This window comes from Amphiprion ocellaris, chromosome 19 (assembly GCF_022539595.1).
Source record: "Amphiprion ocellaris isolate individual 3 ecotype Okinawa chromosome 19, ASM2253959v1, whole genome shotgun sequence".
NCBI classification, from domain to species: Eukaryota; Metazoa; Chordata; class Actinopteri; family Pomacentridae; genus Amphiprion; species Amphiprion ocellaris.
In genome coordinates, this window is record NC_072784.1 from 2,033,408 (window position 1) to 2,057,444 (window position 24,037).

Consider the following 24,037-nt stretch of genomic DNA (forward strand, 5'->3'; position numbering starts at 1 on the left):
TCCTCTCCGTCCTCTTATGACTCTATTCATATCTTTCTAATATGTTAGTCGTCAATAATACATGTTGTTTATCTGCTGTCAGTCATGTTGGAAACGGTGTTTGCAGATAAACCTTTCCATTTACAAATCAAAAACAGTGACATCTGGTGGCTTGTAAGGCTCATAGCAGCAAGTTTTAGTCTCCCGTAATGTGCAATAAAAGCTTTAGAGCAGGGGTGTCCAACATGAGGCCCGTGGGCCAAAAGCGGTCCTCCAGAGGGTCCAATCCGGCCCTCAAAGTGTAAAAATTCCAGAGAAGACATTAACTGCAGATTGTAAATTAGTGAAACTAGAAATTTAAAATCATTTCTGGACAAATTGTTTTGATCATAAAGCAAAATACTGGATTGCTCATTGTTCTTTTGTCTCATTTTTGTAATATTTTGTCTTGTTTTGTTGGGTTTTTGTCTTTTTTTAACTGAGTTTTGTTGTTTGTCACATTTTTGTTGTTTTGTGCAAATCTAATCTCTTTCCCCATCCTCTCATTAGCAGCTCGAGCACACCAGCTCACCCACATCTGTGCTCAGATGCTGTTTAACTGCTCAATGGCAAGTTGCAATATTAATTTTCATAATACTGTTGATAGTAACTTTATTTATATAGAGTTTACAAAGCGCTTTACAGAAAGACAGAAAGGGCAAAATGGAAAAGAAGGAAACTCTGGAAGACCATTGAACAACCAAAGACTACTCAGTCCAAACAGATGGAAAAAGACCAGGGAGGCAAATGTGGAGAAATAGCAATAGACCTGGTAAAAGATTTTCAAAATGAATCAATATGACAACGTTAGATGAAATAGTAAAATAACCAAAAATAACACATTCAAGTAATGGAAAAGAACTAGTAGGATAACAGAAGATATAGGCTAAATCCATAAAGAAAAGGACAAAAATACTAGTAATAGTAGTAATAACAAATAAATAAATGAAAAAATAAAAGGTAAAGAGAATAAAATGAACAATAAAAGTCGTTTTTAGATTATAAAAATAGATAATAACAAGATTATTAAGTTAACACTTGGTTTAAGGCTGATACATCCACAAACCTAATGATGATTTTGTGTTTCTGCTGTCATTATTCTCTTCTTATTCCACTAATGTGCATCATATGGTTTAGCTGCAAATCTTTCTAAATGTGTGAAGCTTTGGACTCATTTCCTTCCAGTGTTCTTCATTCCTGAATCAGTCCTGCTGCTTTCTTTCAGCTTCACTTTGTGTAAACTCCACCAGTTTCATCATCCCAGCAGAGGTTAACACTCCCCAAATATTCCTTAGAAAGGAGTTCTTCTCACCAACCAGACCAGGCCTCTTCTACCTGCCTCCAGGACCCGACAGCCTGGATGCTGCTCTGTTCATGCTGGCCCTCCTCTGGGGGTCAGTGTACAGGAAGGCCCTGGACCACAGCGACAACATTGAAAGAACCGACAATGACAGGCTGCACATGCTGTCTGAGGATGTAACAGCTGGCAGTAAAACCAGCAGGGCAGCGTAGAAAACTACTGAACTCTCTCAAATAGCCCTCAGCGTTCCCATTAAACTGACTGCGCTGTTCAACTTGATCAAATCTGGCTGTGAATGTGTAATTCCCTCTGCTGGGGGAAGTCTACAAAACGTGGCTGCGGTTGAGAAAGCTCTGGAAAAGCTGCTAATTGGACCTCAGTTTGAGATTTTTGGGGCCAAATCATTATTTCCACGGTCAAAAATAACCACATGCAGGTACTTGTATAGCTCAATGGGTTAAGCAGGTGACCCCTGTACAGGGGCTAGTACCTGATGCAGCGGTCTGGGTTCGATTCCCGCTGGCTACCCTTTGCTGCATGTCTTCTTCCCCATTTCCTGTCTGTCTCTCACTGTGCCTATCAAATAAATGCAAAAAAAAGGCCAAAAGAAAAACCGTATGTGTGGAAAGTCCTCCTTTTTCTGCTCTTTTTTTGCTCTTTAGATAGCTTTAATGGTTTCATTTGATGTCAGCTGGACAGACATAAAGTGGATTTAACTTCCAGACAATGCCACAGTTACTTGTTGAGTATCTTCAGTTTCGTACTTTTTGAGGTAATCTCACCTGCAAAGAGGCAAAAATTAAAACAAACAGAAAAAGCCTGAACAACTGCAAAGTTAAAACAGATTCAAAGCATCAGATATCTCACTTTTAACCCTCGTGTCATCCTGTGGGTCAAAACTGATCCATTTTGAAGTTTGAAAATATGGAAAAAAATATATATTTTCACAGCGAAACTTCTGATGTCCACATTTTCAACATTTTTGGGAAATCTTTCAACATTTTTTGGTGGGAAAAAAGAAATGTTAAAAATGTCTCTTAAGAATATTCACAAAAAAATCAAGCAAAATCCAGCAAATTTCGCTGGATTTTGGTAGATTTTTATGTGAATGTTCTTAAAGAAAATATTAGAAGTTTTAATGATATATATGGAATCACTTTAGATATTTTTAGGATTTTTTGGAAGATTTTTACTCATTTTTTGAAAATATTTACAAGAATTTTCTTGCCAAATTTGGGGGATTTTTTTTCAATAAAATTTTTAAGGGAAAAACTTTTAAGGAATTATTGGAATTTTCTTCCTGAAGGTTTTGCAAATTTTCAGATATTTGGGGAATTTTTTTGGGTGAATTTTTGGATTTTTTTTTCGACAAAGAAACAATATTTTTTGGTGTCCGTAAATGAAGACAACAGGAGCGTTAATAGACAATATTGCTCTCTTTGATCAGCTATCAAGAGGCCTCCCGTCCCATTTCACTAACTTAGTCCCTCCCACCAGACATTTGAGCAAAGGAGGCTGAAATCTGTGAAATGAGATGAACCAACAGAGAGGCAGGATAAAGTTCCCATTTCCTGTCTGAATCCCTGCGTCTGCCTCTGACTCGTTGTCAGCATCTCCTCCTCCTTTCCCTCACTTCCTGTTTGTGTGAGCAGGAAGTGTGGACACCTGACTGTAATTTAACCCTCCTCTCTATAAAACCCTGCTTCAGACAATCCCTCAGTTCCAGATCGTCAGCCTGGTTATGATGTTCTGACTGGTTGCCTTCCTTGTTCTTTGCTCATCTCCCCGTCTTCACTTTGGATTATCTGCTGCAGAAACATCTGGTTTACCTTCCTGATCCAGCTCTCTACAACCTTTCCTGATCTGCCAGGTTAGTTTGCCTCAGCCTTCATCCTGGAGTTTGTCAGTGTTGTTTTTCCATTGATAACCAGTCGGTTCTTGTGTTCTCCTTGATGTGTAGTGGAAATCTTCTTGTCTTGTTATACTCAGTTTGGGTTTGCTGCAATCCTGTTTCCTTGTTTAGCCGGTTAAAGTCTTGATTCCTGTGTTTGTTTGGTTTGTTAGTTAACTCTGCCTTTCGTTCAGGTTGTTTGTCTGCTCACTCGCCTGCTTTGTTTGGTGTGGATCCCTGTACGTATTGTCATAAACACCTTTTCCTTGAGTCTTTGGTTCCACATCCTCATCAGTTTTTGTACCTGGGTTCACTAGTAAACCGTGATTTTTCTTTGCGGTGGAGGAAACCAGCAGCGATGTCGAGGAAAACAACAAAACACAAGTTGCAGAAATAAAACATTTTCTAGAAAGGCTGCTACTTGTCATTCATGGCGATGACCGTGTTCCTTCATGTCCTTGTGGAGCTGCTCTGTAATGGATTCCTGAACCAAATCAAAGCTAGCAGCAGTGTACAGTATTTCAAGGAACTTTTACCTTGAAATAAGTGAAAAAATCTGCCAATAGAACAAGTGAAAAATGGCTTGGTAAGATTTCTAGAAATAAGATATGATATTTAGAATATTGAGATCTCAAAATTAGCTGGAAAACTTATTTGAAGCTCTATTTTACCAGGATTGTCAAGCTTAGGTGTCTTAAAATAAGCCAGACATGCTTAAAAAAATTAGTAGTTTTTCACTCAAAAATAGATTTTCACTTTCATGTAACCTCCTAATTTGAGATGTATTAACCCTCCTGTTGTCTTCATTTATGGGCACCAAAAAATATTGTTTCATTGTCTGAAAAAAAATCAGCAAAAAAAATCCCCAAATTTCTGAAAATTTGCAAAACCTTCAGGAAGAAAATTCCAATAATTCTTCAAAGTTTCCCTTAAAAATTTTATTGAAAAAAATCCCCCAAATTTGGCAAGAAAATTCTTGTAAATATTTTCAAAAAATGAGTAAAAATCTTCCAAAAAAATCCTAAAAATATCTAAAGTGATTCCATATATATCAGTAAAACTTCTAATATTTTATATATGATTTTTATGTGAATGTTCTTAAAGAAACATTTTTAACATTTCTTTTTTTCCAACCGAAAAATGTTCAAAGATTTCCAAAAAAAATATTGAAAATGTGGACATCAGAAGTTTCACTGTGAAAATCATTTTTCCCCCCACATTCTCTAACTTTAAAACGAGTCAATTTGACCTGCAAGACGACAGGAGGGTTAAACCCGACTGATCTTTCCCTAAACAGAATCAAGTCCTGTTAATGCCAAACATAACCATAAAACAGGTGAATGTCTCATGAATTATTAGAGTTTTGGAGTAAATAAAATATAGTTTCAGCTACAAAACACATTTGCCGTTCTAGCTGAGTTGTGTGGGAACTTCATTTGTGGGAGTCAGGCTTCATATTTTGATGTGCAGCACACAACACATGGTTCACAGGTGTGAGGTTCATTCCAATGAGGCTGCTCAAAGCCAGCTGCTGTGGAGGAAAATGGTCGACTTTGACAACAGAGATCTCAGATGCACGTCTGCTCCTGTTGCAGCATCAATCTGGCGTTGAAAATTAGTCAATAACAGCAAAACAGGCTGCAGAAAATGCACTGCAATAATGCAATATTTTAAAGTAAATAAACTGTTTGAATTCTGTGCTCTCAAGTCAGTTAATGATTGACACAAGATTCAAATATGTACAATTCTGTTCAGAAGTCTGGAGTCACTTAGAAATGACCTTATTTTTCAAAGAAAAGCAGTTTTTTTCCAATGAAGATAACATTAAATGAATGATAAATCCAGTCTAGATATTGTTTTAAAGCGGTAAATGATTATTCTAAATGACTATAAACAAGAAGATTGACATCAGAAGAACCAAAATGAGGCAGAAATGTACAGATTTAACTAAATATTAACATTTCTGTTTGTATATTTAGGATCCAGCAGATTCTGTCATATTTCCAGAAGATCTTTAATAAATCTATGAAAGAACCAAAATACATGATTCTAAATATCTCCATAAACAAGTTACAGTAGTTAAACTACCATTGAAAAGTTTAGTCACTGCGAAATGTCCTTATTTTTGAAAGAAAAGCAGTTTTTTTTTTTAATGAAGATAGTATTAAATGACTGATAAATCCAGTGTAGACATTGTTAATGTGGTAAATGACTATTGTAGCTGGAAACAGCTGATTTTTAATGGAAGATCTCCATAGAGGTACAGAGGAACATTTCCAGCAACCATCACTCCTGTGTTCTAATGCTACATTGTGTTAGCTAATGGTGTTGAAAGGCTCATTGATGATTAGAAAACCCTTGTGCAGTTATGTTAGCACATGGATAAAAGTGGGAGTTTTCATGGAAAACATGAAATTATCTGGGTGACCCACTGTCTGCAGTCTGTAATAAAGAACAATTCTCTCTTGTGTCTGGAAAATCTTGCTTGTAGGCTGATGCGTCTCCACAGTGCTCTTGGCCGTGCTGTTTTTTGTTGATTTTATTTCAATTAATTGTTCAGCTGATGTAGTGTCACATTTACATTTAAAGTGAAACTTCCACTAAAACCCAACCACCACATTTCCAACAGACATGCTTGTATATTCATTCTATAACTTGTATAAGTTGTGTTTTCTCTGCCTCCTGTGTAGCTGAGAGCAATAACATAAAGCTAAGACAGCATCTGCCTTTTGATCATTAGGAAACTACAAATGTTGAATCACAGCAAACCTGTAAAGCAAGAATGAAGCTTCTGCTGCCATGTAGGATTCCTAAAAGGCCAAGAAGAAAAGGACATGTTAGATTCCTTGATAAGCCAGTTATTCATCCATCAGCAGTCCACATCTCTCACTCAGTCTCACACTCTGACACACAGATGTTACATCAAACCCTGTTACTGAATCTTTTCTAATCCATCACTCTCTTTTACAGACACACAGTGAGCTCACAGATTACACGCCACAAACAGATCCCAGATTCAGCTTTGACCTACATTGACAGTGATGCGTGATGATCTCTGATTCCTTTTCTCTCTCTCCCTCTCACTTTACACCCCTTCCCACTCAGACCCACCCGTATTCTTTGTTCTGTCGGCGGAGAACAGCCTTCTTTATCTCCCTCAGCAGCGTCTCCTTGTTGTTTTTCATGTTAGCTTTTGCCGTCTCCAGCACAAAGTCAATCTTCTCCTGGGTGTAGGGCAGCTGGAAGGTGGCGTACTCGTCCCTCTTCGCTTTGAACTCTTCGGCATCTATGGAAAACAGGGAAGAGCTGTTTAGCCTCCAGTCACCTGCCACCTTTTACTTCAACTTTTTACATGAAGCTTCCTTTTGCAGCACTGTCTGGGTTCCACTGACGTAATGTCAGACCTCTGAACGTGACCTCTTGAACATCACAATTATCCCATTTTAGTCCTATTGTGCATTCAAATCCAAACTAAGCCACATCAACAACTGAGTATCCAATAGTCTGTTACATGCCTTACAAAACATTAATGGCAAGATTCACCAAATTCACTGTATATTCCATCCATTATCATCCTAGCATCCAAGCTAATAGATAACAGCTGCAGCATTCTTGAAGAACAAGTCAAATGTGGGGAAAAAAACAGCCACAAAGATTGTATAAGAGGCCAGAAGTGGAAACAGTGGTTCAACATACACATGATTGGATCTTTTATAGCAGATCCAGGGTCTTTCATTCATTGCTATAGATAATTAGGCAACTCATTTGGGATAATTAATCAGGCTGGTCAATATCAGTTATTACAAAAACATGAACCTATAGTCATACAGTTGGCCCATTTATACCAGATGTAAACTTGTGCTCTGTTTCTAGATACTGACATTTTATCTATGAGTCTTTGTATTTACACCTGGAACTAAATTATGTTCTTATCTTGATTGTCTTCACAACTCTGTCCACGTTTCGATCCAGTTTCAGTGCATGAATCAGGAAGGCATTGCTGGCTGACTGCTGCTCTGGCTGCTCTATTTCTTTCCATTACTAAGTTAATGTTACCTGTGCTACCTTTAGTTATCTTTGAGTTAACAGGAAGAGGTTGGAGTTAGGTGACCATGCTGGGTGCATTTTTCTCTTCAGAATGTAGACATCCTGTAAATGTTACGGCTAATTTATCCTTTCTGTGTCCACGGGTTTGCAGAAGGTCAGTGAGGGTCCATGGGATGTAAAATTTCATCATCTGATCACGTCCACGAGGGTTCCAACAGACCCCTCTGAGGATGTCTGAGTACAGGCCAACATTTGTGACCACATGGACTGTACACACTACCAGTACGCCAACTGCAAGACTGCCAGGAAAAATAATGGTGCTGAAAACAGAAGCTTGATAAGAGGAAACGTGCGAGGCGATTCTCCTCGTTTACACCGTAACTGGAGTGATGGTGGTACATTGTGTTTAATGCAAACATGCAAACACACTCACAATGACAACGCTAACAAAATGCTGTTTAGCATCACGTCTCCCATGTTCACCATCTCCACTTAGCCTGGAAGCACATTAACATTTGCCAAGCAGGACTCAACACAAAGTACAGATGAGTCTGATGGGGATGTCATGAGTTTAGCAGTTATTTGGCCATGAACTAAAGTATCTCACAAAATGAAAATTTGACCAGATGATGGTGCTTTAAGAAAAGTCTGAGAATCACCAAAGTAGTTTCAATTCATTTGGCTGGTGCCTAGTCATGTTGAATGCCATATTTCATGGCAATCCATCCTGTGGTCATTAAAACTTTTCACAAGACAAAACAGTAAACCATCAGGGTGGTGCTGCAGAAGAAGTCAGAGGATCATCAAAGACATATTTCAGTCTGGACCACAGAAATAGAACAACTGATGTAGCTGAAAACGATGCTGCCACATGTCAGAATTATCACACTTTTTCTATCTTTCTGCAAATATTGATCAGACATGGTATAAAATGGCCCAATTATTTCTGCATTACTGGAAACCCTCTCAACTTCAGTTACATCAAATAGGTCTGGTGTCCTGCTCATTTCTGAAGGTTGGGGTAAGGTAGTGGAGAGGTTCAGGTACGTATAGTCTGACTATATAAGCCTCCCATTGGCCAAGTATTTTGCTTAGTACTACGCTTTCTCCTGAACTTCAGCTATCCATCTGTTACTGTTTTCAAAATCCACTTTACTATGGCAATGACAACAACAACCTCTACCACACTGAAAATGTTGACTTTTTCCAAGAAGCTCTGCAAACAAATGCTACAATAAAGCAACGATCCCAGTCACTATTTTGAGGGCACACCCTCACTTAGCTCTGGTTTAGAGAAATACAAACAAGTCAGAGCATTTTCTTCTTCCAATAGCAGAATGCTAATGACAGAAACCAGACCAAATATGTTCTGCAGAACAGCAGAATGTACAACTTGGGTCCATAGCAAAGTGTTCCCGGTTCGATTCCCAGCTGCCCTGACTTTTACTGAATGGAATTTTCCCATGTTCCCTGTCTGTCTGTTTTGTGCAAAATGACAAAAACAAAACTGTAATCTTCCCACATCTATGTAGCTTCCTATCTATATATTTTTTTTGTTTTAAATGGGTGAAAACTGGTCAGAAAAATGCAGCTGTAGAGAAAGTTATGTCGGTTTACAGAAGTAAACTTAAACTCTTGTGCAATGTGACAGCTTCCAATGACATCTGCATCTCAGATCACTCAGTACTGATGGATAAGGGCAACATAACAAGCATTAAACCCAAACACAAATTGGCTAACATGAACATGATTTCTGCCAAAAGTCTCCCAGTGTTGCTCAGTTGCTTTCATGATGCTACATTAGACTTAGAAATCCAATCAAAGCAGTGAGCTACAGCTGTCTTTCATTGAATATGTATAGTTCCACATCAGTATGTGTTATCTGACTGCAGTAAAAATAAGAGTTTAGTTATTTCTAGTGTTATTTAACCGCAGCAAATACTTAAAAATCTCGATGCTGAGTCTTTTGGATGAGTTTCACGACAAGCCGACCTGTTTCAGAAGAAGTGTCCAATGTTTCTCCAGCTAACTTCTCCAAATACCTGATCTTGATGGATGTTTGAAGAACGCGGTCGATGAGTTATTTTTATGCCTCTTTGAAGCTGGAAAGAAAAGGACTTCTGCAGTTTGAGCCAAGCGCCTGTGTTTGGTTACATCTTGACAGTTTTATTTGTCTGCAGCACAGTTCCAGTCAAGGAAGAAGTGAGGATGTGGGAACAGACCTTTGCAGTTCCGTCTGTTGAACAGCGGCATGTAGATGATCGTGGGCGCCGTTTCTCCTCCCTCCAACACATAGCAGTCCTTCGGCCAGTCTCTGTCCCTCAGGATTGCATCGTCTATCTCTGGGAAAGGCTTCTTCAACTCGGCTGAATAATTTCTTGCAGCAGTCAGAGTCTGTTCAGAGAGCAGAGAGTGAACATTGTTTCAGACTTTCCAGCCACCACAGTTTTATCAGTTCAGCGAATCCCAGCTGAGGGACTGTAGTTGATTTAATTGTCATCCATCTTTTTTGTTTTATCTGCACCAAGACAAAACATCAACAAGAGCTTCATAGGAGTATTTTAGGCTGTAATTAATGGCTGAAAATAGTTTTATATGTAAGAACAACAACAGTCTTGTCTGTTTGACCATTTAGAAAAATCTGCAAAGCATCTTCTAAACAACATGAGCATTAATACCAAATAAACTAGGAAAATAATACATTTCCAATAAATTGTTGTGGGTTAGTAATTTTAAAATGCTTATAAGTTGTCCAGATGCTCTGTAGCAGTTATTCAGAAGGTCAAACATATGAAGCTGTAACTATTCAGAAAAGGCTCCAAATGCAGCACACATGAGGGGAGGTCAAAGCCCGACAGTTAAACATTAGAAAAAAGTTTAGAAAATATGTTGAGCCTCTAGTTTTGAACAAAAACAGCTCCACCTTACAAATTGTCGAGTATCACTTTGACAAAAGCCTATTAAGGTCCCTCCTATATGACTCCATTCTAGTTTAAACATGTCTGTACTAACCAGAAATTTGAGTACCAGAAAGTTTGTTTTACACTTGCCACACTAGGATGTGAGCAAATTGAAGTGTAACTGAATCAGAAACTGCGTAACATGAGGCGTTAGACTTGGTTGGATCAAATCCAGTAAAAGAAATTACCTTTCACAACAGAAACTTCTTCTTTTACTGTTACTTGCAACAGAAGTGTGACTTGACTGGCTTGCAGTCAGAGGACCTCATGTATAAGTGCTATAGGATAGGAATTATCAGTAACTTTCAGCTGAAGGTTCAGGCACATTGAGAAACAGACTCATCTTACAGCACCTCAAACATGTTTCCAGCGCTGTACTCTGGTGCAATGATGAGGTCGATGTCTCTCTTGTCTCCCAGAAATGAAGGGTAGGGCACATTGATCAGCAGCCCGGCATCTATCAGGTGGAAAGTCTCTTTAGTCTGGAGGCAAGGTGGAACAGAGGGTTCTAGAGGGCAACAGAAAATTAAAATTGTTACGTTTTTTCAATGTAATCTCCATTTATGCTTGACTTTTAAGCTAAACCAATTAGTTATTAACTTAAGGCTTTCTCTGATGTGTTGCCTTTACAGTTTGCATCCTCTGAGTATTGAAACCTCTCTAATATTCACATACTGAATATGAAGCCAAAGCTAACAGACAGTAACTTAGTCAGCACAACAGCTGGAAACAAAGACAGGACTGGACAAAGGGGTTGGATATGCATCATAAACTGACATCTTTGGCATTACAGAAACACAGATTTCTGTTCAGAATTCTTTAAATGGTGAGTCTCTTCCTGATAATACTCAGGTTTGGGTACATTTAAACTAAATAAAATTCAAACTGAAGGAAAATCAACTCATGGAATGAGTTGAAGTGTAAAGGCGGACTGGCCTATTGAAAGGCCAATCCACCTAGAAAGTGCTTGAAGCATCATAGACTTTCATTCACTTATCTCAAAGAACATTTGAATGTATTGTTTTACTGTCATTCTAAGATGCACATCACCAATGATTTCAATGGGAAATCAATAAATTCCGACATAAAGACATTGCTCTAGGGTGCTGGAAGGGAGGCTCCGACCGATTGTGGCACTTCGGATTCAGGAGGAGCAATGCGGATTCCGTCCTGGAATTCACTGGAACAGTGGATCAGCTCTTTACCCTTGCGGAGCTGCTGACGGAGTCATGGGAGTTCAGTCTACATGTGCTTTGTGGATCTGGAAAAGGCCTACGACCGTGTCCTCGGAGGGGTTCTGTGGGGGACACTACGGGAGTATGGGGTACCAGGCTCTCTGATACGAGCCATTCGGTCCCTGTACAACCAAAGTGAGAGCTGTGCCCACATACGCGGCACAAAGTCAGACATGTTTCCGGTGGGTGTTGGACTCCTCCAGGGCTGGTCCTTGTCTCCGATCCTGTTGGCGGTGTTCATGGACAAGATTTCAAGGCACAGTCAGAGTGAGGAGGGTGTCCGGTTTGAGGGCCTCAGGATCGCATCTCTGCTTTTTTTTTGCAGATGATGAGGTTCTGTTGGCTTCATCTGACCATGACCTTCAGCATGCACTGGAGCAGTTTGCAGCTGAGTGTGAAGCGGCGGGGATGTGGATCAGAACCTCCAAGTCCAAGGCCATGGTTCTCTGATGGAAACCAGTGGATTGCTCCATCTTGGTTGGGGGGGGAGTTGCTTCCCCAAGAGAAGAAGTTCAAGTGTCTTGGGATCTTGTTCATGAGTGGTGGGAAAATGGGGCGTGAGATGGACAGGTGGATTGATGCAGCGTCAGCAGTAATGCGGAAGTTGTACTGAACCGTCGTGGTGAAGAGGGAAAGAACAAGATCATGGATACAAGCATCTGAAATGAGCTTCCTCCGCAGAGTGGCTGGGCTCAGCCTTATAGATAGGGTGAGAAGCTCAGACATCCGGAGGGAGCTCGGAGTAGGGCTGCTGATCCTTCGCGTCGAAAGGAACCAGTTGAGGTGGTTTGGACATCTGATTCAGATGCCTCCAGGGAGACTTCCTTTGGAGGTTTTCCGAACAAGTCCGCCTGCGAGGAGACCCCGGGGTAGACCCAGAAGCTGCTGGAGGGATTATATATCTCGTCTGGCTTGGGAATGCCTTGGATCCCCCAGAATGAGCTGGAAAGCGTTGCTGGGGGGAGAGATTTCTGGAATGACCTGCTTCACCTGCTGCCTCTGCGACCCGGCCCCGGATAAGAGGAAGACGATGGATATGATGGAAGTCTTTGTGCTAAACTAGGCTAAGCCAACCGCTATCTAGCAGCAGCTTCATTTTCATTAAAGTTGTATCAATTTCAACTTCAAATCCATCACAAAACAGCACAAATGCATTATTCAGAATATCATAATATTGCTTTAATACCAAAGTATTCATCATAGCACATTTAAAGACACAAAATATAGAGTTTTTGTGCAACAGTTGAATCAGAGGTTTGTCTTCTCACCTTGGAATTGATAGAGGAAGTTTCTGGTTGTTCCCCACTCCCATTTATGAATCAGAGGAATGACTTGTTTTATAATGGCAGAAACTGGGGAAAATCATTGAAAAGAAATACAATGAAATATGTGTCTTGCTTAGCAACACTCAGCATTCTGGCTGTTTATCTGTCATGTCATCCTCTGACCTTGTCTTTTGAAAGGTCCATCCTGCAGACCTTCACACCAGGACTCTACAGCAGCCTGCAGCTCCAGGCTCAGCTCTTTAAAAGCATCCTTCCTTTCCTCTGAAGTCTTCGAGTGCAACCTCGCAGACTGATTGTTATATACCATGTCTGGAAAACATAGGAATCTAATGGGCATAGTGGCATTTTCAATCAGACATTTGTTGCACCACGGAGCAAAGAAAAATTGAATTGGGAAGAAAGTTGAAACAATGACAGCATTTTTTTTCTGACTCTCAGCAGTAGCAATCTCATGAATTAGCTTTTAGCTACAAAAGAAGATTTAACGTATTTAGAGCAAGATGATCGTCCTCATCACTCCTACCTTTTAGTGTTTTCTGTATCATGTCCAGGTCAGTTAGAGCAGCAGGACCTTTAATGGTGCCTCTGGTCAGGATTGCCAGTTTATTAAGGACATTGTAGACAAGCAGGTACTCTTGAGCAGAACTGTCCATATACTCTGGCACTGAACACATGGAGAGCAAGTGTTTAAAATAAAACATCTAGCACCAGATGCTAGATATGAATTTCAAACTGTGATTACCATTCAGCCAGGGAGGGATGGCATCTCTGGCAGTCTCCTCATCAGCTACTGCAGATCCTAACACACCTGCACAGAGAAAAAATGAGGGCTGATTTGAATGCATGACCAATAATCCCATCAATTCATTTCTCAGCCTCCCCACCGGTAACACCTGTGGCCAAAAGGTTTGTGTTTTCAGGTTGTCTTTCTGTCCAACATTCATTCAAACTGGAGAATGAACTGAGTGGATTTTGGAGGCTAAAGATCACGGTGACCTGACAAAACACATTTTAGGCCATACCCAAAGGATTTATAGACAAACTTTCACAAAATTCATGACATTTTTCATTCAAGAAGGTCAAGGGTCAACTTCATGACGTCATCAACTCTGCAAAAAAACTTTCCTGGTATTCATTTCCTCATTAGAAGAGATTATGACTGAACTGGTGACACTAATCTTGGGTGACCACCTGTTAAATTCATTTTCCATTAAATTTATTATATAAGCTTCACATTATAACAAACATGGATGCAAACTTCACTTTAAACTGACTCATGACATGCACTAGTTGTACATTTGAACGCCCGTAAAACTACTTTTTTCAGTCAGCGCATTATTCTTTTAAACTGTTTTGTATTGTTTTACATTTTCATTCTTCTCTGGGATCTTCTTGATGATCCAAAGTGAGCGAGGCACTTTCACAAAGTGGTGATTAATCAATGAGTTGTTGGAAAAGTTTAGCCAAATGAAAACCACATCTGTACATTTTAAATGACTCGCATTCACCAAGTTCTTGAGTTAAACCTTAAAAAAACCTCACCAGATGACTTTTTACCTTTGATTTTAGCAGTGAATATTTAAAGTGTATTGCTCATTACTTTACCACAATTGTGCCCTAATATTTAAACTTTTAATGTCGCCAACTAATCGAACTTGAGGGGATTTTAATGTTACCGAGAAATGCTGATTTTTTTCTAAAGGGATGTTTTCAGAGACTTCAAAATATATGCTGTTGGTTCAGTTACTTTTGCTTTCAACAGTAATATTTTGATCTTGACAAGTATTTGTCTTTAATACACTGGTGTTTAATAAAAGACTCTAAGAACCCTACTATGAATCCATCAGCTTTACCCAGTCAGGTTCTTCTATCTGGGTATTTTTTACACCAACTCTTTGCATGCCATTAATGTTAAAGTTGTTTGCTTATTAGTTCTTTTTAAAATAATTGTTGATTTTTAAAAAATTTTTTCATCTCTTGGAGTCAAACTGACACCTCATCAAGTTGTTAATTATGGCTAACATCTTAGCAAAAAATCGCCTATTTATACATCTGGAACACACAAAGAAACATGAGCATTCAACTGAAGTTATGGAAAATTCCAATGAGAATCAATGCTTTTTAGATGATGTTGGTTTTGGTCTTAGAAATTGTTGTCTGCTGCAGCTGGAAAGAAGATCGGCTTTGGTCCAAAAACCAAAGCAATGAGCTGAAGTAGATGAGACATAGAAAAGCTGCAGAGTTAAGTAATGGTTCTCTGCTGACTCCTCATTACATTAACATATGCAGATTTTATATTTTGTAATATAGTAAAAAGAGTAACTGATACAACTTTGATATTGCATCTACCCTTTACAGTTTTCATCAACTGTGCTTATTTGTGCACTATTTGTAATTTACCAAGCACAGCATCTGTAGGTTTTGCTGATCAGACTTGTTAAGAATTCAAATAGTTTGTTGATAACATGTAGCTACTTTAAAAAAATGTTTTAAATTGGAACGGCCTCATAAATACTTAAATGACTTCAAAATAAAAGCTGTTGCTCAGCTACAAATTAAAGCCCTGCTTTTCAGATCTCTGGTTGCTGCACATCAAAGGTGCTCTCTGCTGCTTCGGTCAGTAACCTGCTCAGCCTGGAAACACACACCTTGCAGTTTGACCATATCCATCTCTGGCTTCTTCTCCAGCAGCTCTCCGCTCTGAAACTTGCTGCCCAGGAGAGATGTTTCAACAAAGAGACCCAACTCTGTGAATCCGGCTTCATGAGGGCTTATCTCGAACCATTTCCCTGAGAGACAAGACAATACACAGTCATGGAAAAATTAGTAGCCCAGCCTTGTTTTCTCCAGTTTCTTGATCATTTTAATGTCTGGTACAACTAAAGGTACATTTGTTTGGACAAGTATAACGACCACAACAAAAATAGATCCTAAGAGTTTAATTTCAGAGCTGATATCAGACATTTTCCATGGTTTTCTTGATAACAACCAAAATCCTTTCAGTTCTTCCATCAGTAGCTATGGTATTGTTCTGCCAAAAACAGCTTTTAGGATTCCATGCTTTCTTTTCTGTCTGTTTTAGTCCCATGATCCACACAGGAGTTAGTACTGATTCATCACCATAGTTTCTGATGACTGCATCCATGCGTCTTGGCTGCTCTCCACCAGCTTCTGACATTGTTCTGCTGTCACAGCAGCCCATTCCTGTTGCCTAATTCTAACTAATCTGCTTTGTTTTTGGGCTTGTGGTTCTCCATTTTGGGTTTGATGGTTTTCCACAGGTTTTCAGTTGGATTTAGATCTGGTGATTGAGCAGCCAAGGCATGGTTCCAATGTTCTGGTTCTCCATCCAGGCTTTAACTGACCTTGCTGTGTGGCAAAGGGCATCGTCTTGTTGGAAAGACGTTTCCTGCTGCGACCAGCTAGCAGTTTGGTAGAACCACGTTGGGTTTGTTTTTTTCTTGGTGTAATGAACAGCTGTCTTGGAGATCTCCAGTTTTTTCACAACCTGTCTCTTACTCATGATGGCTGCCTTTGTGGCTTCACATAATTCTTTAGTTTTAGGCGTTATGTGAGAGCTGACAACTTCTGAGTTGTGCTACAGCTTGAATGTCAGCAGGAAACCACTCTAGGCCTTTGGATGTGCAGTGCTGCTGATGACATGAAATGGTCTCTTATGTACCCTGGAATACAGTGAAGCTGAAACAGGTCAAATAGGACAACAAGTATTATGGAATCGGCTGCATTTTTTGTCGTGTTCATTGTATTCTTTAGGTAGTATACCTTTAGTTGTACCAGGCAATAAAATGAAAAAGAAATAGAAGAAACCAAGGGTGGTCTAATAATTTTTTCCATGACTGTATATCAATAAGTCATTCAGGAGATAGTGTAGCGAGTGTATATCATGTATGTACCTTCTATGGGCCCATTTGAGAAGCAGTGCTTCTCTATGGCACAGTAGATGGGGTAAGGGTTGGTGGCATTCCTGTCAGCCTCATCTGAGAAACGTCGCAGGTCCATCTGATGAAACACAGAGTGAGCGGCATTTCAATAGAGAAAGTAGCAGCATGCATGTGTTTACCTGCTTCATGATGCCAGCAGACGTTAAGACCGCCCAGATATCGGTGAGAGAGAAGTATTCTTCTTTGGCCCTCTCGTTCAACCAGGCCAGGGCCTCCTCCAGCTCGACCCCATCACCTGATAGTTTGGAAACGGCTCCGTCCATGTTGGAGCTCCACTGTGGGTCACTGTACACTGAGGCCATGGACCTATCAGAGGAGAGAGAACAACGGACAGGTCAGTTAGAGATAAGTGTAGTGTGTACTGTATAATAAAGCTGTATATTAAAAAAAAGATTTATCATTTTATTGCTCTAATTCTTGAGCATCAATAAACTGTAGCAACATTTACCATCGTCCCTGTAACACGTCCTATTTGTTTAAAGGTAGAAAACATCTCAGTAAAACTGACAAAGTCCAGGTTTCATTGACTGACTCATGCGATGGTGTACATGGTTAACATTATATGATTACAGACAGTAATGGTAACAGAACATCCTCCGATTCAAAACGGAACGCTCTTAGATTTTAATAAATGATCGTTAATTCACTAGATAACTGATATATATGGTTCTAATCACATATTGCCTTCAAAATCTAGACTCAAAGTGAAAGAATGTTAAAAAAAGGACACAGAACAAACTAATTAGCAGCATATTAGCTTACTAACATTTAATGTTAGCATTAAGTTGGACTCCCACGTCTTCCTAAATGCTAACATACTGAAGTCTTAATGGAAACTGAAACCAAAGAAAATGTTTTATCTGCCCAGCAACACCTGAACATTTCACTCTGTGTAAGTTAAAACATTAGATACTGTGATTCTGAGCCAAATGCAATGAAAACTAACCATAAAGCCAGTAACGGGAATTCATTGCAGCTAAATGTTTATTTGGGCTGAATTCTCCTAACTGTTGGGAAAATTGGAAAGGGCTCAAGGGTTCTGAACCAAAGTGGCGAAGTTGATACTGATAAATAAAATGACAAGGTTTGTAATTTAGGAGAAAGATAACAGAGGCAGGCTAAGCTAGTTATGGCTACCACTGTTAGCATGTTGTCATTTCCCCTCACGCAGCAGCTAACATGGACTTAGACTCTTCTGGTTGGGATTCCTGTTACCATGTTGAGCCAGAAACTGAGGCCAGGTACAGCAGGGTGTCCAGCAGATTGTCCTTCTCCAGCTGATAGAGGGTACCGACCATACCCACAGCGGCCCTCTGACCTCCACCTGATCCCAGCAGGGCGATGTGGGGAACTGAGTTCTGGATGGAGACATGACCCCAAGATGGTTAAAGCTGCCATGTATGCCAGCACATCGTAGTATATTAAACTTTATCCATCTGCATTAAATTCTCTCTGCCTCCTACCAGCAGTTCACAAAGTGGATATGAGCTGGAGTTAAAGTGAAGCACCATTTAGAATAAATAAATCTTTAGTTTTGTGGAGTCAATCAACTTGAATTTACACTGTGTTCCTCTAACCTGGTGTTCTAAATTAAGCAAAAGTGCAAACACATTGAAAATTTTCTGCTGTAACTCAACCCTCATTTCCTTTGAGAAGGATTAAAGAGTAAAGAAAAAGAAAGAACAGTGAGTTTAACGACAAATTTTGAAGCTTCAAATTCACTCTCCCTTAAAATTATGTTGCGGAAATGCAATCTGTTCATTTGAGGGCAATATAATGAATTATGTAAATCTAACTCAAAAACGTAGCATTAATAGTCCTTGTTGACCTACTTTGGATACACTTGTGGTCCAGATCAAAGCAATTCATTTAAGTGTATCTCATTTGTTTCACCCATAGAAAAGGTGACACCTAACAGTAAATATCAAACTGAAACACATCCCTCCGTTTACAAAATACAAATCAAAGGAATGAAAGACGAAACACTTTGTTGTTGTGTTTCTTGGTTCATCTAAAGCTGAACTATAAACACATGTTACAGTTGTGTTTATAACTGAAATGAGTCTCCATTAAAAACAAATCACCCAAAAGGTAGTTTGCTGCTTACTGTGATCCATAATTATGTATTTTGGTGTCAGGTTATTGTCTACGACTTGTAATTATGACAGAGGAGGAAATAATCTGGTTTGTGAACAAATATCTGCTAAGCTAATGACATTCCCTTTAACCTGAGGTCTACTTTGCTTTTAGCACCATGTAGTAAATGTTAGCACTGCGATGCCTGAGTACAGTCTGGCAGAGTCACTAACGGGGACACAGACGTTGTTTTAAATGTGCGTTTCACTGCGTGGTTATAGGTACCAAACTAGGCAAAGTCGTCAATCACTGTTATTTATGAAGAAGATTTAAAACAGCAGACACTGAGCTTCAGTGTTTTCCTATAGATACATAAGATCTGACACAACAAATTTACTCATAGAGTTTAAATATTAAGGCCTTAAATTAGTATTTATAAAATCTAAATGTATCTGACCAAATTAAATATTAACATTAAAATCCTACAATAGTCAAATCAGTTGATTTATATACAGCTTGAGTTGACCACAGTACTGTACGTGTTATCAGACAAGCAGCGACAAAATTATGTGTAAAACATCAAGACAGGATGAAAGTAGGAAAATCATATTTTAAAAATAAATTTGAAAACAGGCAGAACACAACAGCAGCTTCTAACAAATAAATATGGAATGAATATTAAATATTAAGACCATTAAAAGCAGTCAAAAGCCACTGAAATGTCTTGAGGTTTATCTTGAAAATGGCAATGTGGAGGAAACATCTGATCAAATAAGAAAGGCTTATAATACAATAATTTTATATTATATATTTATTGTACAATCATTGTTCTATATTATATTATATGCAAGGGCAGAGTCTGAGGAACATGGCAGGTGAGGCTGCTAGATCTAGTCAGTGGAGATGGATTAGGAGAAATAATAATAGCTGGGAGGTGAAATAGAGGGAGTAGAGGGAGGCAGAGGACAAGCCCTCTCCTTCATTCTGCTTCCCCGCCTTCTTTTCCCTCCACCAATGGACAGAGATCCAGGAAGAGGAAGTGCAGATCAGGTGGGGGAGTGGCCTGTTAGAGTCTCTCTGGGACCATGCGGCCATCTCAGGTACTGTGGTGGAATCCACCGCCAAGGAATGCAGTGGAGTTATGTGACGATTGGCGTACGTTTGTCTGTGAGTCTGTCTGTGGGCAGCATTACTCAAAAATGGACTAACGGATTTGGATGAAATTTTCAACAATTTCACAACACATGCCTGTGCTAACTCAAGGAAATTATTTATTTATTTAGTTAGTTTGTGGGTCGATCTATATTAAATGGCCAGATTCTATGTTGCTGTGGTTTCTGAATACGCAAATTGAGGAATGAACAGTCTTGGCGGAGCACTGTGCTCTCTCAGTGCTTTTCTTGTTTTTTCTTGTTAGGTGGTGTTAGCAATTAGCAGTTAGCAATTGGTTCTTGCATCTTCGATGAAGTCTGCTGGTATAGTCTCTGTCTGTGGTGAGTTTGGCTGAAATAGTGATGTATTTTAGCAATTAGCAGTTAGCATTAGCATGTAGCACTAGCAAGTTTGGTGAGCTGGCTTGTATAGTTTCTTTGTCAGTGGTAAGTTTGCTTTGGACATGGTAGTGGTCTTGCAGCTAGTATTTAGCATTTAGAGGGGTTTGGAGAGTCTAAATGTGTAGTTTCTTTGTAATTTTTAGCAGTTGGCACCAGGTGTTCAGCATCTTGCACTAGCTAACTGGTAGCATCAGGTCGCTACCTGGAGCATCTCCTAAACGGGCCTGAGTCAGCTGAACGTGGCAGTGCTGTTTGGATTGTGTAGGAGCAGTGTGAACTGGCACTAGGGGGTGAATCTGGAACGCCAGAGTTCATCCTAACCTCCTGGAGGTGTTGTGGGACTAAATAGGTGAAACACCGTTGAAGGGAGGTTTCCACCTGACGACCCCCAGAGGTGTGTTAGGAATCACTGCTCACTGCTGTCTATAGTGATGGGTCAGGCCTGGGGCCTTCACGGAGTGCACATCTTTCTTGTTTGGAGCACAAGTGTCTTGTGTTTCAATTAACTTATATATTATTCTAATAATATAGTATTATTAAAAAACAGCTAAATATATCATATAATATTACATTATATTATTTTATATTTAGCAGAAAATTTGAAATATTCAGGTTCATGCCCTACATTACGATGTTCACACATATTTTGATTAACAGACTATTTTTGGGTCATGTATGTTAATAGATTGCATATATAATCTATTGTAGGTGTTCTCTCTATCTACACAACACTAAAATTATATTATAATCACATGGTACCAAAACAAAAATGTGAGTATAAATTTTTCTGTGACTGCATTTAAGTGTGTTTTGTGTGATTACAATAATATTATAGACTGTTTTATGCTCCATTCATAACACCAGCCGTTTACATATTTAACCACAGTATCTGTTCACCAATTAAGTGATTTCTACACTTTGCAACGTGGACAATATTTACTTAGAAGAGCTGAAAATCTGCAGTTTGCTAAGTCTTGGTTGTTTCTTCAGCCTTGACTTTAAACTTCCAGACATTTTAATATTTACAGTCAAAAAGCTGCACTACTAATAAGATGAGCAGGAAAATAACACAAATAAGACATGAAGCTGTGCTCAGAACCCATGAAGGACACAGGCTTTGGTGTTTTCTTTGAGGACAGGAAGAAGAAAGAAGAAGCTGTTTCTTCCTTACTTCAGTACAGTTGATTTCCAAACTGTTTAGGGTCTCCAGAACTATTTGTTTCCTCTTCTGAACAAACTCCCGCTCGCCGTCACACAGCGACTGGGACTGACGGACGGCTTTCTGCAAAGAATCAAGGACGGGAGAACATTGGTTTCATCTCAGAGGTGAATCTGAAACGCTCTTATACATGCTGTTGATGTGAAAGAATCACCTGAGATATTCCTGCAGCTGCTGCAAAATAATAGAAAATAATACATGTTCTGTTTCCCCAAGTGCCACTGCACTTTCTCAGTATTTTCCACAATAGGAGCCATGATTACATCTACTTTTCCTACCTGCTGTCAGTATACAGCTCAATGCCTCAGCCAGCTGGTAATTTAGTGTTTCAGAAATAATGTATTGAATAAAAAATGAAGTGAAATGTGATCATCTTTTGTTTATGACAGAGATGTGAAAGATTAGACATATTAAACTTAGACTAAGTGACACATTTTCAGCCTCATTTAAGAAGATTTGTTCACAGAATATGTATTCCGGTTCAACAGATTAACACTTTTTTGTTTACAACATAATTCCATATGTATTCTTTTATAGTTCTGATGTCTTCAGGATTAATCTGAAATGTACAAATTAATAAATAAAAACCATTGAATGAGAAGGTATGTCCACACTTTAGGTAGTATAAATATAACAGAATTCTGTGTAAAATTCACGAATTTAACTAAAGAAAAGCAATGAAAGCATTAGCATCAAGATAAAAAAAAATGACAGTAATAAAAGTAGAATGACTAATTCTGCAGAGTAGCCCCATTTCAAAATAAGTTACTGCCTACATCCATTTAATGGTGGACATGCTAAAGGTGGGACTATAGTTTAAAAAGCTGAATATACTGCAGAGTAACTTTCATTTATAGTTTTGTATCATCAAGCTGAATCTGTGAAGAGATGAAAGTAAAGTATAAAATCCAATACTTGCTGCTGAAATGAAGCTGAGTAAAAGTATAAAGTAGTATTTGTTTTTAACTGAAGTTCTAGTAGCTATTGACATTTTTTTTTGCTACAAATTAAAATTTTTAAATACAAATATACAATCCAGATCTTTGTTCATGCATGACTCACCTCAGAAGCAGTTGCATTTCTCTCCATGTTGCCACCTTCTTGTGCCAGACCTGCTGAAATGATGAGCCACAACCAAACCACCGCAACCAGGAAACCTGTATTTCCTGCTTTCATGTTTGGGAGTGGATATAATCTTTAATGACTGCCTAACACCTCAAGTAAATCTGCAACTCACTCTGTGTTTTGTCTGCTTCTCTGCCGTTGCATTTGTCTGATCAGAAGCTGCACAAGAAGTCAGATTTACCAAATATAACACACACATACATCAACTTCTTTATTTCTCCCATGTGTTGGCTGCTGCATTTTCTACCACATATCAGATGTCAAATTCAAACCAGACCGGAAAAACAAGGAGGAGTTAGTTGGCTGCAGCACCAGTGCTCTCAACCCAAAATCTAAGTTTAAAGCTGCTTTTATCCATCATTATATTGATCAAACACCTAAAACTTAATCTGTTTACAAAATCATTGTATGGAAATGATTCCTTAACTCTTCACTGCTGCCTTTTTTAGAGTTATATGTAGTCCTCACCTCTTCCTCCATCATTTGCTGCAGCAGCTCAGATATGATTCTTCTTAAACACAACAAAACTAGTCTACGTTACCCGATGGCAAACTGCAGTTTTTGGGGCAGTTCAGCCTCCTCAGCCACTCATCTGGGGGTCAGGTTTGATCCTCGCCTGGCCTTCACAAATCACTAAACCCAACTGTGCAAGACCTCATTCCATCATCTCAGAAACATCTCCAAACTCCGTCCAACCCTAACTCTCTCAGACACAGAGGAACTTGTCCATGCCTTTGTCTCTTCAAGGTTGGACTACTGCAATGGGCTCCTCACCGGGATTCCTGGCAAAAACATCCGGAAGTTCATCCAGAACTGCACTGCCAGTATCCTGATGAGAGCCTGTAAATGTGCCCCTCTCATTCTCCACTCCCTACACTGGATCCCCATCTTTGCAAATCAATTATGTGAACATTTGCAAAGGAATAGCTTGATTGAAGAGTTTCAGTCAGGCTTCAGAGTGCATCATAGCACAGAAACAGCTCTGGTGAAAGTTACTAATGACCTTCTCATAGCGTCAGATAATGGACTGGTCTCTATACTTATTTTATTGGACCTTAGTGCAGCATTCGATACAATCGACCACAAACTTTTATTACAGCGACTAGAACATTCTATTGGCATTAAAGGGACAGCACTGGACTGGTTTAAATCCTACTTATCAGACAGGTTCCAGTTTGTGCATGTCAACAATGACTCTTCTGAGCATACTAGGGTTAATCATGGAGTTCCTCAGGGTTCTGTCTTAGGACCAATACTGTTCACATTATACATGCTTCCCTTAGGCAATATTATTAGGAAGCACTGTATTAATTTCCATTGTTACACTGACGACACTCAATTGTATTTATCTATGAAGCCAGATGA

General features: G+C 39.2%; 1 protein-coding gene across 1 annotated transcript; it reads right to left on the bottom strand.

Moving 5' to 3' along the window:
* Nucleotides 1–5,733: 5,733 nt before the first annotated feature.
* Nucleotides 5,734–22,869, bottom strand: zmp:0000000629 (cytosolic phospholipase A2 zeta). Its single transcript, XM_023295849.3, has 14 exons — nucleotides 22,610–22,869; nucleotides 21,500–21,610; nucleotides 17,915–18,057; nucleotides 16,819–17,005; nucleotides 16,652–16,757; nucleotides 15,386–15,526; nucleotides 13,480–13,545; nucleotides 13,261–13,401; nucleotides 12,900–13,046; nucleotides 12,720–12,803; nucleotides 10,570–10,724; nucleotides 9,479–9,650; nucleotides 6,321–6,495; nucleotides 5,734–6,019 (listed from the first exon to the last, which is right to left on the bottom strand). Exons 1-14 carry the CDS (start codon nucleotides 22,721–22,723, stop codon nucleotides 5,968–5,970), a joined length of 1,794 nt encoding a protein of 597 aa, XP_023151617.3. The 5' UTR covers nucleotides 22,724–22,869; the 3' UTR covers nucleotides 5,734–5,967.
* Between the last annotated feature and the right edge of the window lie 1,168 nt (nucleotides 22,870–24,037).

Bases quoted from the DNA above. Each gene is read 5' to 3' on its own strand.
- zmp:0000000629 (XM_023295849.3), bottom strand. From the start codon at position 22,723: ATGAAAGCAGGAAATACAGGTTTCCTGGTTGCGGTGGTTTGGTTGTGG. The intron at 10,725-12,719 runs GTGAGAAGACAA...GTTGCCCTCTAG, and splicing joins CTTCCTCTATCAATTCCAAG to AACCCTCTGTTCCACCTTGC. The intron at 6,020-6,320 runs GTGGGTCTGAGT...TTGGCCTTTTAG, and splicing joins CGACAGAACAAAGAATACGG to GAATCCTACATGGCAGCAGA.